At 40.8% G+C, this 19,282-nt stretch overlaps 1 protein-coding gene across 7 annotated transcripts in view; it reads left to right on the plus strand.

Moving 5' to 3' along the window:
* Nucleotides 1–19,282, plus strand: part of PID1 (phosphotyrosine interaction domain containing 1) — a 179,357-nt gene that overhangs the window by 71,886 nt on the left and 88,189 nt on the right. For 5 of the 7 annotated variants that reach the window (XM_039489099.1, XM_039489100.1, XM_039489101.1 and 2 more), the window contains one exon: nt 11,068–11,214. In XM_039489099.1, the coding sequence (XP_039345033.1) occupies nt 11,080–11,214 (135 nt within the window). In that variant the 5' untranslated portion in view covers nt 11,068–11,079. Of the gene's footprint in view, nt 1–11,067; nt 11,215–19,282 lie in introns of those variants that run through there. The other 2 variants (XM_039489103.1, XM_039489106.1) reach the window with 1 other exon arrangement.

The following is a 19,282-nucleotide window of genomic DNA, read 5'->3' on the forward strand; positions in this document are numbered from 1 at the left end:
CATCTGAATAAGATTCAGAGATGTTTACCTCTGGGGTTTTGGGTTTGCCTGGTGTAGAGATAAGATCGGTCATGCACTTCTCACCTGGATCCATACTTCCCCAGAGTCAGGAGGGTGTTTGCATCTGGGCTTGTGTTTTTGTTTGAGCAGCAGTCCTGCTGATTAGAATCACATAAACATGGTAACAGAACCAAGCAATCCAAGCCAGAGAAAACAAGTACACATAGTATGAGAACAAAACGTTTCACATGAATTAAGTTGTCACGAAACACAAATTCCTTGAACTTGTAAGAAAACAATGCAAAGAGAGCATCAGAACAGGGGACTATGTAACCGTGGCCACTGGCAGAGCTTGTGACTTGTATTTATAAAACCCTGATGATTAGAGTTATTGAAGATAGCATATGGAGCAAGATGTCTGCCTACTGATTGGCATTGATGACGAGATTAAATGTACCTTAGTGCCAGGGCTGGTGCAACCATTTAGGCGACCTATGCAGTCGCCTAGGGCGCTAGGATTTGGGGGGCGGCATTTTCTTCAGCAGTGACCGTGGCAGCCAGATCTTTGGCCGCCCCGGTTGCCGCCGGCATCTAGGCGGAGGCAGCTGGGGCAGGGGAGCGCTGCCTGCAGCAAGTAAGGTGGGGGGCAGCACGCAGGGGAACTCCCCGCCCAGCTCACCCCTGCCCCGCCTCCTCCCCGAGCACGCCGTAGCTGCTTCACTTCTCCCGCCTCCCAGGCTTGCCACAGGGGGGGTGCCTCAGGGCAGAGGGGGGAGCTGCCACGGGCGGGGGACGCCTCAGGGCAGGGGCTTGGGGATGGGGGAGGGTGCAAGGTGGAAGTTTTGCCTAGGGCGCGAAACATCCTTGCACTGGCTCTGCTTAGTGCTCACAAGCAAGGATGCAACAGAAGGTCCCACTGAAAATATTTTTGAAGTTGAATTGGCTTCTCTTCCCTTTCATGCCAGTTCCCTTCAAAATATATATTTACTCTTGTCTCCATCTTAAACAAGCCCAGCTGTGATCGATCCCCTTCTGTCTCTCCAGCGACAGCCCCATCTCCCGTCTGCCATTCCCATCTTCCCCCTCTCACTATCTGTGAGTCTCCATTCGGATTTCACTATTGCCTGCATCCTCTTATTTTATACTCCTGGTGATCTCATCTGCTCACATGGTACCAGCTACCTTCTGTATGCCAATGACTCACTTTTCCACTCCTGACATTTTTCCTTTCATCCAGTCCTGCCTTTTTCTTGTTCCTCTGATATCTTCTGCTGGATTCTTGTCATCAACTGAAGTTTACCATGTGACCAAAATTAAATTCCTTTTCTTTCCTCCCAAACATTCTCCATTTCACCCCTTCTCTGTCACTTTCCACATTGTCTCCTGCCGATTATGTAGCTTAGTTCTTCTGTGTGTCAGCTTTACACACAAACATCATCTTCCATATGGCTTCATCTTACACCTGGAACAAACCCTACCATAAGCAACAACTTAGTTTAGTCTGGTACCTTAGACTAAAAGACGTATTGGAGCATAAGCTTTCATGGGTGAATACTCACTTCGTCAGATGCATGTAGTGGAAATTTCCAGAGGCAGGTATAAATATGCAGGCAAGAATCAGTCTAGAGATAACGAGGTTAGTTCAGTCAGGGAGGATGAGGCCCTCTTCTAGCAGTTGAGGTGTGAACACCACGGGAGGAGAAACTACTTTCGTAGTTGGCTAGCCATTCGCAGTCTTTGTTTAAGCCTGAGCTGATGGTGTCAAATTTGCAAATGAACTGAAGCTCAGCAGTTTCTCTTTGAAGTCTGGTCCTGAAGTTTTTTTGCTGCAGGATGGCTACCTTTAAATCTGCTATTATGTGTCCAGGGAGATTGAAGTTTCTCCTACAGGTTTTTGTATATTGCCATTCCTAATATCGGACTTGTGTCCATTTATCCTTTTACGTAGGGACTGTCCAGTTTGGCCGATGTACATAGCAGAGGGGCATTGCTGGCATATGATGGCATATATTACATTGGTGGAAGTGCAGGTGAATGAACCGGTGATGGTGTGGCTGATCTGGTTAGGTCCTGTGATGGTGTCGCTGGTATAGATATGTGGGCAGAGTTGGCATCGAGGTTTGTTGCATGGATTGGTTCCTGAGTGAGTTACTATGGTGCGGTCTGTGGTTGCTGATGAGAATATGCTTAAGGTTGGCGGGTTGTCTGTGGGATCGTTGTCCAAGATGGGTTGTAGATCACTGATGATGCATTGGAGAGGTTTTAGGTGAGGACTGTAGGTGATGGCCAGTGGAGTTCTGTTGGTTTCTTTCTTGGGCTTGTCTTGCAGCAGGAGGCTTCTGGGTACATTTCTGGCTCTGTTGATTTGTTTCCTTATTTCCTCGTGTGGGTATTGTAGTTTTGAGACTGTTTGGTGAAGATCTTGTAGGTGTTGGTCTCTGTCTGAGAGTTGGAGCAAATGCGGTTGTACCTCAGCACTTGGCTGTAGACGATGGATCGTATGGTGTGTCCGGGATGGAAGCTGGAGACATGAAGGTAGGCATAGCAGTCAGTGGGTTTTCGGTATAGGGTGATGCAGCAAAGACTCCCGTGGCACCTTATAGACTAACAGACATATTGGAGCATGAGCTTTCGTGGATGAATACTCACTTCGTCGGATGCATGCGAAGTGGGTATTCACTCACGAAAGCTCATGCTCCAATATGTCTGTTAGTCTATAAGGTGCCACAGGACTCTTTGCTGCTTTTACAGAACCAGACTAACATGGCTACACCTCTGATACTTGGTGGTTTTAATGTGACTGCCTCTTATTTGTATCGTGGTGTCTAGGAAGTGGAACTCCCGTGTAGATTGGTCCAGGCTGAGGTTGATGGTGGGGTGGAAGCTGTTGAAATCATGGTGAAATTCTTCCAGAATCTCCTTCCCATGGGTCCAGATGATGAAGATATCATCAGTGTAGTGTAGGTAGAGAAGGGCCGTGAGTGAACGAGAGCTGAGGAAGCGTTGTTCCAGGTCAGCCATAAAAATGTTGGCATATTGTGGGGCCATGCAGGTGCCCATAGCGGTGCCACTGGTCTTGAGGTATATATTGTCACCAAATTTGAAATAATTGTGTGTGAGGATAAAGTCACAGAGCTCAGCAACCAGTTGTGCTGTGGCATGATCAGGGATACTGTTCCTGACAGCTTGTATTCCATCTGCGTGTGGGATGTTTGTGTAGAGAGCCTCCACATCCATGGTGGCTAGGATGGTGTCTTCTGGAAGATCACCAATGCATTGTAGTTTCCTCAGGAAATCAGTGGTGTCACGGAGATAGCTGGGAGTGCTGGTGGTGTAGGATCTGAGTAGAGAGGCCACATATCCGGACAGTCCTTCAGTGAGAGTGCCAATTCCAGAGATAATGGGGCATCCAGGATTTCCAGGTTTGTGGATCTTGGGTAGTAGACAGAATAAGCCCGGTTGGGGCTCTAAGGGTATATTGATTTGTTCCTCTGTTAGTGTAGGGACTGTCCTGAGTAGATGGTGCAGTGTCTTAGTGTATTCCTCAGTGGGATTTGAGGAGAGTGGCCTGTAGAATTTGGTATTGGAGAGTTGTCTGGCAGCCTCCTTTTGGTAGTCAGACCTGTTCATGATGACAAGAGCACCTCCTTTATCAGCCTCTTTGATTATAATGTCAGTGTTGTTTCTGAGGCTGTGGATGGCATTGTGTTCTGCACGACTTAGGTTATGAGGCAAGCAATGTTGTTTTTCCACAATTTCTGCCTGTGCACGTTGGCGGAAGCATTCTATGTATAGGTCAAGACTGTCATTTTGACCCTCAGAAGGAGTCCATGTGGAGTTCTTCTTCTTGTGATGTTGGTGGGAGGGTATCTGTGTATCAGCGCACTGTTCAGCGTTATCTTGAAAGTATCCTTTGAATCAGAGATGGCGAAAGTAAGCTTCCTACCTGCCACATGGGGTCACAACAGTGGTACCCCTAACTCACTCAACAATATTGTCAATTTATCCAGCTACACTCTCAACCCAGCAGAAGAGTCTGTCCTATCTTGGGGACTTTCTTTTTGCCTCACCACCCCCGTGAACACGATACAGTTCTGCGGTGATCTGGAAGCCTACTTTTGCCGTCTCCGGCGAATAAATAAAACAAAAAGCCTAGGTGAGGACGTAAAATGCAGGAGGTTTACTCTGAAACACTTTGCGTCTGATTATAATCTCGTTTAGACTGGTGTAAATTGTGATTAGCTCCACTGAAGTCAGTGGAGTTATATTTGTATAAAACTGATGTAAGCATGTCTGGGGGGCACTGAGCTTCTGAAGGTGTCTGCATTTTGAACAATGTGTAAAAACAAAGTTTTGCTCACTGATGGTCATTGATTCTGATGTCACACTAGTGTAAATCAGGAGTGATTCCATTGGAATCAGTGGAATTACACTGCTGTAAAATTGGTGTGGGTAACAGTGGTGTTGGTAATTAATGTGAATATTGAGAATTGCTATTTAAGCATTAAAGATGAAAAGCAGTGCATAGTACTAAATATTATCATTAGAAAGACATGCTCTCTATATTTTCTCTCCAAACAATCTTCTTTAATTGTATGTGGTCATGATGTTTTCTTTTAGTCCTTTGGCCATGGAAATTATTTTTATTTTCATTGACATAGAAACATGCCTATCTAATGATAATACTGTATTTAGTACTTGTGCACTGCTTTTCATCTTTTGTGCTTAAGTAGCTATTCTTAATACTCACATGGGAATGATTTTTATTTTCATTGACAAATTAGAACTAAAAAATATAAAATGTTAATGTTTAGTTTTAATTATATCTTATGACTTAGAGTGTTTAGTACATATAATTTCCAAATTGATAGCTGTGGAAAAAATTAAAATAAAGAAAGTACTGTATTTGAATATTTGGAGGATCACTGTATGAAATATGTAATGAAAACACTTAAGATTAGACAGTTGTTGCCCTATGAATGATTAATCTATATAGCTGATCTTTGTGGTCTGCTGGTAGCACATTTCACTATTATTCAGTGTAAGACTAAAGATTACTGTGCAAGACTAAAATTTGCTGTCACTGGGGCAAGAAACACTTTGAAGGCAAGACCCCTGAGGGAAAATGTACGTACTGCACTACACTACAGTGATCTTTCTGGTCAACTAAGGAGTGGGGCTGCTTGGCTACAAAGAGGGAGATTCAACTTTCTTGGGCTAGAAGGGAGGTGAACTGAATGGAAGAAGGTATCAGAGGGGTAGCCATGTTAGTTTGAATCTGTAAAAAGTGACGAAGAGTCCTGTGACACTTATAGGCTAACAGACGTATTGGAGCATAAGCTTTCGTGGGTGAATACCCACTTCGTCAGACACATGTGGTGGAAATTTCCAGAAGCAGGTATAAATATGCAGGCAAGAATCAGTCTAGAGATAACGAGGTTAGTTCAATCAGGCAGGATGAGGTCCTCTTCTAGCAGTTGAGGTGTGAACACCAAGGGAGGAAAAACTGCTTTTGTAGTTGGCTAGCCATTCACAGTCTTTGTTTAATCCTGAGCTGATGGTGTCAAATTTTCAAATGAACTGAAGTTCAGCAGTTTTTCTTTGAAGTCTGGTCCTGAAGCTGCAGGTTAGAACCTCAGTGGTTTCAAGAAGGGCTTGAAGGACCCACACCATGGTTTTGTGTTAAGGTAGCTTCCTAGGACGATTATTAGCCCAGTAAAGTTTGTGTAGATTTTTCAGTTGAATAGGTTTCAGATCCTGCAAACATGAAAATACAATTATAATTACCACACTAATCCTGTTTGTGTCATTCTTTGGAAATCAATTAGGCTAGTTCACCTGCTCAAGGAATTTGAAACTTGCTGAGAAGCTCTTGGTTTTATATTGCTTATTGGCTCTTCGTGTTTCTTGTAAACATACAGACTAAATCAACAACACTGTCTACATGGATGGAATATAAATTTAGATACGATTCTGCTTTCTTGAGGATTTTCAATATAAGAACTACCACATGAAATTGAGTAGTTCTGGCACATAAAATGTAAACGATAATAGTGTGCCCTGAACTGTTATGTATTCAGTTGGTATAAATCATGCTTCTTAAGAGTGAGTTTAATGTTCTTTAAAAGTTGTGGATTGACAGCACTGGAAAGCTAATCGCTCAGCTGTTTTCTTTAAAAAAAGAGAGATGCACTGGTCGCCATTAAAAGTCAGCATTTGCCAACAGTTTCCACTAAAGATAGCAGTTTGGAACTGGAACTAAGGCTCACATACACAAAGGGCCTTCAGTGTTGCAATTTCTAACTTCAAGGTGCATTGCCACTCAATGGAATTTCACAGTCCCAGGTTAGGTGCCTTGGTTCCTGACACAATGAATGGGAAGCATTAGGTACCTAAGAATAAGCTCCATAAAAACCAGAACACTGAGCCACCAACTGTGAAGGGAGTTGACCCAAGCGCTGCCCCTCTCCAGAAGTTAGGTCCCTAAGTCTGGGCCAGATGGAGGTGCCTATCTCTCCTTGGGGTTCTCAGGTGTAGTTAAGTGCTTAAGCTGGTTTTGGAAGAATTGCTGGAGTGGGTGGGAGAAGGATGCAGCCTCCCTCATGATGTTTAGCTCAGTGGTCAGGGTATTCACCTGGGATGTGGGAGACCAGGGTACAATTTCCACCCCCCTTTGCCTGATTTGGATCAGGGATTTGAATTTGGGTTTCTCATCTCTCAGGTAAGTGCCCTAGCCACTGGACTGTAGAGGCATTCTTTCACTCTCTTTGACTCAGTGTATATTTAATTATTTATAGATAGTGGAACAGCTTCAACAGGAGAGACCCAACCATAATATCCCATTGCCCGTGGCGCTCATCTGGGGGTGGGAAACCCAAGGTCGAATGCCTGCTCCACATCAGCCAAGGGTGGGGGGAATTGAACCTGGGTCTCTCACATCCCAGATGAGTGATCTAATCACCAGGTTAAAGGAAGGTTGTTCCTACCACCTCTTCCTCCTCCCTGACTGTTTTGCTTGAGTTTAGATGTGCTCTAAGAACACCTATCAGATCAGGCCATGAAGGCAAGTCAGCTAGGAGAATGCCTTGTGTGAGGATCTTGCTGGGTGTAAGCGCCTAGGTGCTTAGACTGAGGTGGATGTACACTTGCTCACTAGCAGAAACTTAGGCACCTCTATGTTTAGGTGGCAGCTGAGCACAAGTTTTGAGGGTCTTAGTGGTACCTAAATTTTGGAGTTAGTGCATAACTGCCACTTTAGGTGCATATGTCCTTTTGTGGATCTGGCCATAAGGCACTGATTCAGCATACTCAGGTTTAAACACCTGAGTAGACCCATTGACTACCCAAATACACTTCAATGGCTCTACTGATGTACTGAAAGTTAAACAGGTGTTTAAGTACTTTTCTTAATTTGGGACCTCACTGTGTGGCATCTGCTGGCAAATCTTTACTTTTTAATGCCAACCACAATATGGCCCTTAAAATGGCAGTGCAACTTTTCCTCTCCATACCATCAGTGTATCTCAGTCTAAAGTAGGACATCATTTAGGTCTGAGGAGTAGTTGTGTGTATATACTCATTCTAGGCATGCCCTTACTGAGGAGACTAGCAACTAGTTTGCACTTTACTGCCAGCTGCAGTTGTTGGGGTTTTTTTTTGGCATTTGCCACTGCCGACTAGATTGAGAACTAAGGCTACTCCAACTGACTTCACATGTAATAGTGAATAGTGACAAGATGGCAGACAATATTCTTCCCCCCTTTTTAAGCCTTTGTAGATGGTTGGTAAAATATGAGAGAAATATAGTTTGGATTATCATAGCTTTTTCTCACTTTGGTCAAAGTGTGCAGTTTTTTTGTTCTTGCAAATAATCCCAATGGAGATGAGAGGCAAGGTGAGCCATATCTGGGGTCTGATTCACTGAACTCTAGAGGAGTCTATCCACAGGGAGGGTTGGAAATGTTCCTGTTAAGAGCAGTATTACTGCATCAAAATGTACCAGTGAAATGCAGGTTTCAGTGGTAGCCGTGTTAATCTGTATCAGAAAAAAAAAAAGAGGATCCTTGTGGCACCTTAGAGACTAACAGATTTATTCGATCAGAAGCTTTCGTGGGCAAGAACCCATTTCATCAGATGTATGAGGTAAAAGATACAGGAGCCAGGTATAAATACATGAAAGGATGTGGGGTGCTTGAAATGCAGTTAATTAAATAAAACAGGGCTACGGGAATGATTCTCTTTTTATCTCATTTAAGAGTTTCTCCCCTCCTCCCCCAGTCTGTCTTATGTTTTCTCCCTAAAGTGCTTATCTGTGGAAACAGCAGTTTTGGCCCATAGCAATGGAGTGGCTAGGCACTGGGTTAGGATTTCGTTTTTAGTTTGAAATGCTTCCAGCCATGAACGCTGTTTGGATCCTGAATCAGTCTACCAGTAAAATAATAGTTGGTGAAAGTTTTAAAAACAAAAGTTTGAATTTACACCCGTCTCCCCCAGCCAGCCATCCACACGCGTGAAAGAGCAGAGCTCCTCTGGGCCGGAGTTCTTGTGTGCTTGATAGAACGGCCATGTTGTTCTCGAGGTTGTGTCATAGAAGGGAAATTAATAAAACCTGTGAGAGAATGTTGGCAAGTGAAGGACTGTGGTGAGAAATTCTCTCTCACAGCTCTGTGATCTGCCCGTGTTTCAAGCTTGTATTACTCTTTGTAGTATTTTTTATGTTTTCTTCTGAAGAAATAAATCTCTTTTCTCAGCAGCAAGTTAGCAAATCTGTATCCTATATTTGTAATTTAAGGGTTACAGTGGTACAGGTTAGTAGATTAGCAATTCCTTAACTGGAGTAGCACGTAATGTTCCATAACTGATCGTACATTCCTCTTTTCAAATTGAGCATCTCAAACTTTGATAGTATTTTGTGCTAAGCAAGGGCAATAAGGTATTTATTGATGATTACCTGTTTTGTTCATTCCCTCTGGGACACCTGGCATTGGCCACTGTCAGAAGACAGGCTACTGGGCTAGATGGACCTTTGGTCTGACCCAGTATAGCCGTTCTTATGTATTTCTAAGCCTTTACTAAAAACTTACTGAATGAACCTATGAAATCCAATTCAATAATCTCCTTATTCAAAATAGAAAGAAATGAAATAAGAGTATGTAAAAGAATGTTCCCAGAGAGCTTAGTAATAGCTAAGAGCGCTCTTCTCCATAAATATGTCAACATATATTCTTTAACGCATAATCATTAATAAAAAGAGTGCTCTTTGCCTAAGATAATATGTTACTGTGCTTAGGAGAATGAATGGGATAATGTATAAAATGAGAGAAAGCCAGGTTGAAAATATGAGTACATCTCTTACCAGAGTGGAAACCCAAATGGCTGCATGGAACAGCATGGAAACATTCAGAGATGCCCTGTAGTATGATGGCAGGCCATAACTTCATGGGTAGAGTAGGAAAGCAAGTATTATTTTCACAGACTGTTTGTATTGCTGCCTTTTTAGTAAACTTTTGAGAGCGTTTAGGATGCTATTGATTCAATATTCATCATCATAACCGTCTTTAGTACAAAACATTGAGGAACTAAGGATTAAAGTGTTTCAGACTAGTGTATTGTTTTAACAGTCCTTCAGTTAGCACCCCAATGACATGTTTATGTAAATTATATACAGAGGTTGTTGCTAAGGACTTATCATACATTTTGAATGGAAAATCCATTTAATAGGGTCTTGTGTTTAAAGCACAGAACTGAAAATCAGAAGACATGGATTTTAGTCCCAGTTCTGACACAGCCTTTCTGTGTGACCTTGGGTAAGTCACTAGGTTTCCTGTTTTGTAAAACAGAGACAATAATGCTTATCTTATTCCTGGGAGTGCAGGAAGGCTAAGCTAAATGAGGTTTGCAAAGCATGCTGAAATCCTGTGATAGAAGATGCAAAGTGTAGTTTTATTAATAAAATTTCCTCTGCTAAATTGGAGATTAAAGTTTAGTTTTAGTAAAAATAACCACAAGTATGGTAAGGTTAGTAAAGGTTTATAATGAATGGGGCCTAATTTAGAGGCCGTAATCAATGAAGCCGCTATTAGAAATAGGTTCTGTATGTTGTTAGTAATGTCTTGAAAATGTTCATAACTGTATGTCCTTTCCAGATAAATACTGATGAGCAAACACTATATATTTCTGAGTTCAGGATCAGTTGAAAGTTTACTCTGCAAAATTGGTTTGGAAATCTCTCAAGAACAGGCTTTCTTTATTTAAAAACTTTTAAAATGTTTTACTGTTTTACATAAAGAGTTTATTTTAAAAACTTGCCATTTAATATTACTGCTTAATCTTTATTTTTCATAATTTCTTATTCTAAGCATAGGGAGTACTGTAAAAAAAAAAAGGGGGGGGGGAGGGGAGCGGGGCAGTAAGTGCCACCTACTCTTATGGACCAATACTATGACTTACCTGAGTACACTATGTATCATGTTCAAAGTCAGCAATCGAAGGGGGTCCAAAATTAATAAGCCAAGCAATCAAAGACAAATGGAGAGGGACTGACAAGGCATCCAACTCAATGGGAGTGTTGCCGGTGAAGTCAGTGGGAGCAGAATTGAGCCTTGAGGGAGGGGGGAAATAATAAATACTAAAAAAATTCCTTTGAAATGTTGATTGCTGAATTATAGGGTCACAGAGATGAGGCATTTTGTCTTTTCCTTTTTTCGTCCGAATGTTTTGATTTTCCCATTTTATCTTAAGTAGAGGCTTGCTGGGTGTGGTCTGGTTTTACCAGGAAGGGCAGTTTGTGGAAAGATTCAATGTATGACTGGGGTCTTGATCAATTTTAGTGGGATCTGTGGGTGCCCAGCTCTCCTGGGCTGCTCTTTGTGAGTGTCTTATTTGTTTGTACATGTTTACTAATTTCTAATAGTAATATATATTTTAATTTATAAAACGTCCTCCTTCTGCACATGAGGCTTCCAAGGCACTGAATGGACAGTTAAAGACACTCAAGTGAATAGACGTATTAACTTTCAGTCCTCCTTTGTCTGAATTTAAGTGAATTGCTTTTTGTTTTGTATTTAGCATTTTCAGACCATGTTGAAGACCAAGCTGAATGTCCTAACTCTTCGGAAAGAGCCTCTTCCTACAGTGATCTTCCATGAGCCAGAAGCCATTGAGCTGTGCACCACAACTCCATTAATGAAGACCCGGGCCCACACTGGATGCAAGGTATTTGAAAAATCAAAAACCCAAGGTGCAAGACAACTGTGGAATTGTTCCACGCGTATAAGCAGAAAGTGGAAAAAAATTCATTTTTTCATTTTGGAAACCTCATTAAACAATGCTAATACTGTGAGGCTTATAAATCAAAAGAATCTTTTGGGTTTTTTAAATTAACATTCTGCTCCTTAATAAATGAGGTTCTCATGCATAGAGAATGAAATCCCAAAGCAGTTTTGCAATCCAGGCAATAAATTGCACTTGGATCCTGGCTTCCAAAATTGCTTATTATACTCAACATGTAAGTGTTTTAGTGATGGTGTCATTTCACCTTGGCTGATTTAAACATGATTATCGGTAATAACACTGAGATAAAAGATGAGGGTCCCAGGCCTAAGCACCCAGTTTAGTAATCTTTACTAATGTGCATATAAACCCATTGAAATGGGTTTGCAGGATCAGGCTTGAGATCATATTTAAAAATACAGAATTAGACCTTGAATTAGTTAACCAGCAAGATGCCTTTGTCCAATTACAGCAAACCACAGCTCCTGAAAAAGTGTATTTGTCCTCTAAACTGCTTAAGTGCGTAAAGTACTTTCTCTTCTGTGACTGTTTAACAGTAATGAACAGATCTGCTGGTCTGTCTGGGTATATCTGTTTAAATTAGTTACAAAACTAGGTTAGCCCAGGGGAGCCACAGATGCTATGGGAGACTGAGCTGGATTCTCATTTGGCTTGTACATCATCAACAGGATTGTTAGCTAAGTTCCAGTTGCTGAGCCAGATACATACCTGAGCCCAAAGGTAGTGAGACAATGGTTCCTGTAGTCTTGGGCGTCACCTGTTGTGCAAGATGCCAGCTGTAAAATAAAACTCTTTCTGATGTCACAGTGGTAGATGAAATAGAAATTTCAAGTTACAAGTAAAACTTACAAGATCTTTTGTGCCTGTTGTTTCTGGTAATAGCCATTGAGATATTGCCATTTGGTAGAGGTGTGGAGGGAGAGGTTGCTTGATGGTGGTTTCCTATGCCTTTCACAGCATTCTCAGTAGGTAAAGGAAATGAGTTGTGGGTACATTATGAAATGAAATGCTTTACAGTGTTAGGCTGCTTTTCCCTGGTATGCTGGTCACCAGTATTTTATGAGCAAACCTTTGTTCTAGGAAGTTTGATATTCTTGTGGCTCTTTGCTGCGAGTGCAGCTGAGAAGAGCTCATGTTCAGTATCAAGTGCCATTGCTGCATTGTGTTGATACTGTAGAACACAGGACAAATGAGCCCTACACAATATTATAAGTCATTGCTACTGCCTGAGGTTTCCCTAATGATGTCTTTTGTCCTTTGTGTTGATACATAATTAAATTTGGGCAACATCACTAGTCAAAAGTATGGACTGTGAAGGGTCTGGCTTTCACATCTTGTGTGATGGGGTTAGGCGTAGCAACAGTCTCTGAAAGGAAATTTAACTCTGCTTCTGGGAGTATGATTGTAGCGTTCAAATCAGGGAGTGCTATTTGACTCATCCTTCAGTTCTTTAACAAATGAAATCTCTTGTACTGCAAGTGAAGCATGTTGCAGAATGAGTTGGAATCTGTAGCAGTCAGAATCCTATTCCATATTTAGCTTTTTATGAATTTATGTGAAAAAAATCCTATTTTTGGCTGATGGGCACGTGAAAATATCAGCTACCACTATATACGTATCTTCTTCCCCTACTTGTCAGTGGCAACAACTGTATATCATGTAGTGCTGTAGTCCATCTCCTTGCCAGAATTGTTGCCTACAATGTAGTTTCCGGTGCTTTGTTGAGTTCATCTCAAATGACTCAAGAGATGGGGCTTCTAGTACCTTTCCTGGGAGACCATTCCGTATTTGCATTGCTCTCATGGTTAAGAAGTTTTTCTTAGTTATTAGCCCGATTTTCCCCTTTCCCTATTTTACCTCATTGCTACATTTATTTATCCTTCCCTTCAAATATTTGTAGCTGGTTAGGCTTCCTCTCCCCTTGATGCTTAACCTCATTTTTACTTCTGCAGGTAACTTTTTCAATAGCAATTGCTGTTTTTCTTTTGCCCTTTGGTTAGATCCACCAAAGAACCTAGATGAATAATGAAAAACATAGCAAATAGAGTTGGGTAAATAATATGTGACTATCTGCTGGGTGAAGAATAGGGAAAATTTAATTGCAATTTTTTTTTTAAAATTGTGAAATTTAGCTAAATTATTCAGCAAATGTTATTCAGGCAGCTTTACCCTACCACAGTTTCCCCCCACCATCCAGCTTTAGACTGTTGAGTAAATTTGCTCACTAGATTAGTTTCTGAAAAAAATGTTCACCCAGCCTTTTAAAAACCATCAGAGTGCCTCCCGTGTCTGCATTTCCTTAATCTGTATACATAGACTTGCCTTTTTCCAATCTTATCATATCATTCTAGGCTGAACAACATGACTCCACCAAGCAAACACACACTAACACAAACAAGATATAATTTACATTTGATTTTGCAGCACAGAACTGTAGTTATTCCACGTTCAAAATTCTAACAGTCCTGGTCGCTCAGTGCAATATTAACTTATTCAGTGGCACAAGTTCCAGCTCCTTCTTGCTATCCCTGCCCTTCTTTTCTCTACCCTTTTTCTTTGAAATTCCTGACATATAGGAAAGAGCACTGCTGCAGCATCAGGATTTCAAGACTGAACACCTCAGATGCCATTGCAGACTCTGCTTGTGATTTCATATAGTTCATGATGCAGGCCAGGACAGCCAAAACTTCCTGGGTAGTGTGTGCTGTCAGAGATTCCAATATATTTCTTAAGATGAACAGACTAATTTATGAGAGAGGTGAGGTCAGAGCCCAGAGTGTAAGCTTGGGTTCTACTTCTACTGCTGACACTGTGTCCTGCTTACGATCTTGGGCAGGATACTCAGGTCTTGATCCTACCTACTACTGAGACCCCTTATCTTGCAAGAAAGTCAACAACATGAGTGCCAACAAGATTGGATGCTGCTTTTTCAGCAATACTATGAGGTTTAATGTAGTTAGTGTTTGTAGACAATAACAAAAGAAAAGTGTTTAGCGTTTTGGTCACAAAAGTAGTTTTGTCAAGAGAGAAACAAAACATCTTGGTTAATCATGGACCTGTACATAGAAATTCACTATGTGAGTTAAACCAAAATACAGCCGGGAAGGGGAGGAGAAGGCTAAGAATAAATGTTTTATTGTTTCCAGCTCACTTGTTGGGCCAGATTTTTAATCATGGGTTTCTAAATTGCTCCTACCAAAAATTAAATACATATCTTTTTGTATATATACATGAGTGCAATTTAGATTCCCACATATGAAAATTTGGCTCCCCCTTGTTCATATGCTGAGGATTTAGATTTGATTGTAGTTATCTGACTTGTAGCTCTTTGATTATTAATTGCGATGCATTCCTGTGTTTTCAAGTGGAAACTTTCTCTCCTTTCAGCACAACACTAAGTACTGTAGCATCAGGTAGAGATTGGAAAGTAGGTTGCTCAAAATGGTCGCTTCTCAAAAGTAGCTGCTTCTGTTCTCCCTTTTAACAGATTTTTTAAAAATTTTATCCTTATCCTGTGAAGAAAATCAAATATTATATTAGTTTATGCAGATTTCAAAGCTTCTTGTTTTCTCTCTCTTAAAGCTATGGAGGCATTACAAGAGATTTTGTGTACTCTGCTGCTGCTTTTCCAGGCATTGTTACTGTAATGCAAAAGGACAGAGGTTAAAAATGTTGCCTTGTAACTTGTAAAGTGGTGTCATTGGTTGAACATTTGTATTAAATTATAAGGCTCTTCAATGTGAAGTCTGTATTGAAGAGTCAGTAATGGTTTCATGCAAATGTAGTGACCCTGCTCTGAGGGCAATTTTCATTCTTCCTGTTTCCATCAGTTTGGATGTCATAGTCTCTTATACTTGGATTGACCATGGGGTCTCGATTAGAGCAGCATGAGCCTAGCAAGGAATATTATTAATCAAAGCTGATTTGCCATAGTTTAGGTACAACTCATTCCTTTCCTAGGGATAAGCTCTTGTTAAATGGCAACATACATTTCCATGATACAGCATTTTCAGGTATGATACGTTGCCTGTGGTTTTTCTTTTTTATTTAATTGGGAAGATTATTAAATTCAAGCTCTTTGCTCATCTCTGTTGGAAATGTAATATTAACATTTCTGAAATGACTTATGTGAGCTTAATGCTTTTAAAGTTCTTTTCAAATAAGATGGCAGGTAACTTGCATAGGTGGCATTAGTGAGATAATGATGTTTTAAAACCAAATCTGACTCATACTGATAAAGATGAAAAATTAAGAATTAATGGAAGCAGGTATAATGTATGCCTGTTATTCTGGAGTTGGTGAAAAGATATTTTCACCAGCAGTAGAAAGGACCTAATCCTGTGTTTGGAGTTCCCAAACGGTAGTGGTTAGTGTAGTTTTGTGTTCTGTGCATGCTGGGGGTCCTGGCCCACAATTGGAGCTTCTAGGTGCTACTGCAATATACATTATACTAATAATCTTCTGTACCTGGTGTCTGGCATGTCTCTGTTGAATGTTGAAGACCCTGGGCCAAATCCTTCTCTTCATGAAACCTGTGTTAGTTCATTAACTTTATTGGAGTTACTTCAGATTTAACTAGCGTGACATAAATTAGAATTTGACACTCAATGCAAAAATCCATAATTAATTTCTAGAGTTAATAGTAAGCGATTTGCTCTCATGCCTGAAAAATAATGATCTGATTATGTCCCACACAGATAAGAAAATTCTCATCAGGATACTTGTAAAATAGGTGTACTAAAGTTGCCCTCCTGGGCCTGATTCTGATCTCCTTTGTATTTGAGAAATAATGCCTGTGAAGTCACTGGAGTTGCATCAATTTGAAAGCTGGGGTAACTAAGAGGATGGGTAGGAACAGACAAAAGTTTAGAATCCATAGAATTTACTGATAAATATCCATGTTAAATTTTACCAAACTCTTGCTTGGGTATTATTTTTTGTCTATTTCTGCATGTCTCTCTTGTCTATGTAGATTGCAAACTCTTTGGGATAGGGAGTTGTTGTGTGTCTGTAAAATATCTAGGACAATGGGATTCTGATTCTGATGGGGCGGGGGCTCTTGGTGATGCCATAATACAAATAATAAATACATAATATAACAATAATAACCACATGCAGAGTCTTTTGGACAGTAACCAGAAGCTGACATGCCAAGTCCCTTTTGGCTAAATATAACACAATAGCCTAACAGTCAGGACCATACCTAACTCCGTCCTTTTCCTCCCAATTTGTTTGACAAATCCCGGATTTGCATCTCAATCACTTAAAGAAAAGTGGCAAACTACTACCCTGTACTACATGTTTACTATTTCCTGCCCATATCTTATGCTACTTAAATCTAGATAACCTAGATAGCGAGTAAATAAAATGTGGTGCAAATAAAGCTTTTCTTCTCACTGGAATACTGAGGGTCAGTTAGTGGTCCCTGCCGCTCTGGCCTCTTTGTGCAATCCTGGTGGAGCAGAGGGGTTGAAAAACTGCCCTAGGAGGTCAGTTGAGGTTTCTCCTGGTGTAGGGAAATCCCAGATGACATAAAGTTGGTTTAAGGGGGTTTGTCAGCTGGCAATTTCTTGGCTGGTCTAATGGCACATAGAGATCTTTTACAAGCTGAGGTAATGCCCCCAGGGGGCAGTATAATTTAGAACAGCCGCAGCAGCTTCAGCTTTAGAACAGAGCTCTGGTGCAGCTAAGAGTCCAGGTCTTAATTTAGATTTCAGTTATACAATGAAAGTGCTTGGTTATTTGTGTTCAGATATACGGAATCATGTCTAGTAACTTTCAGTTTATCTCTAGATGTGAGGAGTCTGGGTTCACAGGTGCAGTGGAGATCCCCACTCTGAACTAAGCGCACAAGGCAATATTATTCATTCAGAACAGCAGACCATTATGTATTAATACATAACAGAACATGCATTTGCTTTTTGACATCCCTGGTGCTTAAAAATCTACTGTTTTATTTCAATTTCCTTCAGATAATTTAAATACCCTCCAAACCTTTAAACATTTATTGCTAATTTGGCTACTCAAACCACAGTTGGGTAGCTGCTGCATATATTCCGAAACCCCCTTCATCTCATCCTAGACCAAATAAAAATGTTCTCTTTGCAGCTGTAGTGAGGTCAGGAGCAGTTTTCCTGAGCACAGCTGCATCCAGCCATAAATATAATGTGTCTTGCAGCTAGCTAGCTTTTTGATGGTCTTTATTACCGTTTTGTTAGATCATAACTTGAAGGTAGCCATTATCTTTTAATAAAGAAACAAATTAAACAGCCCAAACAAACAAACTAATAATAAAACCCTAATCCAGGGTCTGTTCTTCTTCTTCCACATATGTGAATGGGAAGCACAATGCTTCATTTTCTTTTTGCTTCATTAAGGGCTCTCTATCTGTTACATTTAAGCCATGCACACTTTAGACTGCAAATTGACAGTGTTACTTTAATTGCCAAGTTCTCCTTTCAACTCCTCCCAGCTGCATTAGGAAAAGTGGCACAGATCTTAATTGCTTCAGCGTGTTAGAAGACTATATTCATCAATGGGAGAGTCACTCCAGATTTAACTAGTTACTTCAGATTTAACTAGATTTCACCAGGTGGTAAAATAGGAGTTGGTTTTAGAGGCATGATTTCAAAAACTAGAGGGCACAACAATGCCTTACTCTGGGAAAAATTGCTTGTTAGAACATTCATTTACACTGCCCCCAGATAGTTTTCTTGGTCTAGAATTACATGAATTGAAGCATGCTTTGTTTCATTAACCTAAGATTTCAATAGCAAAGTTATTGCAAAATTTTAAGAATAATACTTTGTTTTTACATAAGTTATGTACATACTTGGAACTGGGGGGTGTGGTTCCCAGCTCGCATAGCGATCTAGTTTTCATCGAGCTAAAAATAGTAGTGAAGCCACAGTAGCACAGGTAGCGGTGAGCAGCAGCACAAGATAGGAACACTGAGTACAAATCTACCCAGATACCGTGGTACATTTTTGGGGCAGCTAGACTATGTCATTGCTTGTCACTGCCCATGCTACTGTGGCTACGGTACTATTTTTAGCACACTGGAGTGATGAGAGCTAGTGCATGTATGTCAGTGTGAGCTGGAAATCCCATCCTCAGCTCCAAGTGTAGACACAGCCATAGTGGCTTTAATCCAATAGGCTCACAAGGCACTTTAATAACTATGGGCCAAATCCTGTTCTGTGCTGAGCACTGGCAACTCTCACTGAAGTCAATGGGAGTTGCATGTGCTCACCGCCTCTGAGTTTGTCCATGTATGCGATCTGATTCTGTACCATTGAAGTCGGTGGGAGTTTTGCCATTGACTTCAGTGAGAACATGCACCAACAGATGTAGCCTCCTCTGCTGTGAAAGCCAGTAGTAAAGCAGACAACCATTTAAACAGAACATCCTGCACAATATCTGGCGTTATGATGCTCTCCTCTCTATTGTATATCATTTACTCACCTCATGTGTGGAAATGCCATTGACGTTAGTGGAAGTATTGTAAGTTGGCTGAGTGCAAAATAACTAATAGAACTATGACCTGTGAATGCGAGTGGAGAATGATTAGTTCAGAAGATTCTTGATAAGATACCTAGACTTTAAAAATGAACCTCTAATCAAAGGATTTAAATTAGTTAAAATGATTTAGTAAAACCTGATTAAGTCCAGCCTGCTTGAAAAAGACCTCTGGCAATGTTCAGTGTTTCACTGTGATGGGATGTATTGTAGCAAATTTTGTTTGCTTATTAGTAAATAGGCATGGTAGGAAAAATGTATTTTGGGTGCAGTAAAAGTTGCCATGTCTTGTCAGATATATTAATGTTCTTGCTTTTTTGTTAGCATTTGCACTGATGACATTTTGCAAGCAGGGGTTCGAACAAAGGGCATCTAGTTCTGGAAGTTTAAATTATACTTCCCTATCTAAAAACCTCCTTGTACATCACATTCACCAGCAAGAGTTGACTACACACATTTATCTGAATGCCTC

This window comes from Mauremys reevesii, linkage group 9 (genome assembly GCF_016161935.1).
Source record: "Mauremys reevesii isolate NIE-2019 linkage group 9, ASM1616193v1, whole genome shotgun sequence".
NCBI lineage: Eukaryota > Metazoa > Chordata > Testudines > Geoemydidae > Mauremys > Mauremys reevesii.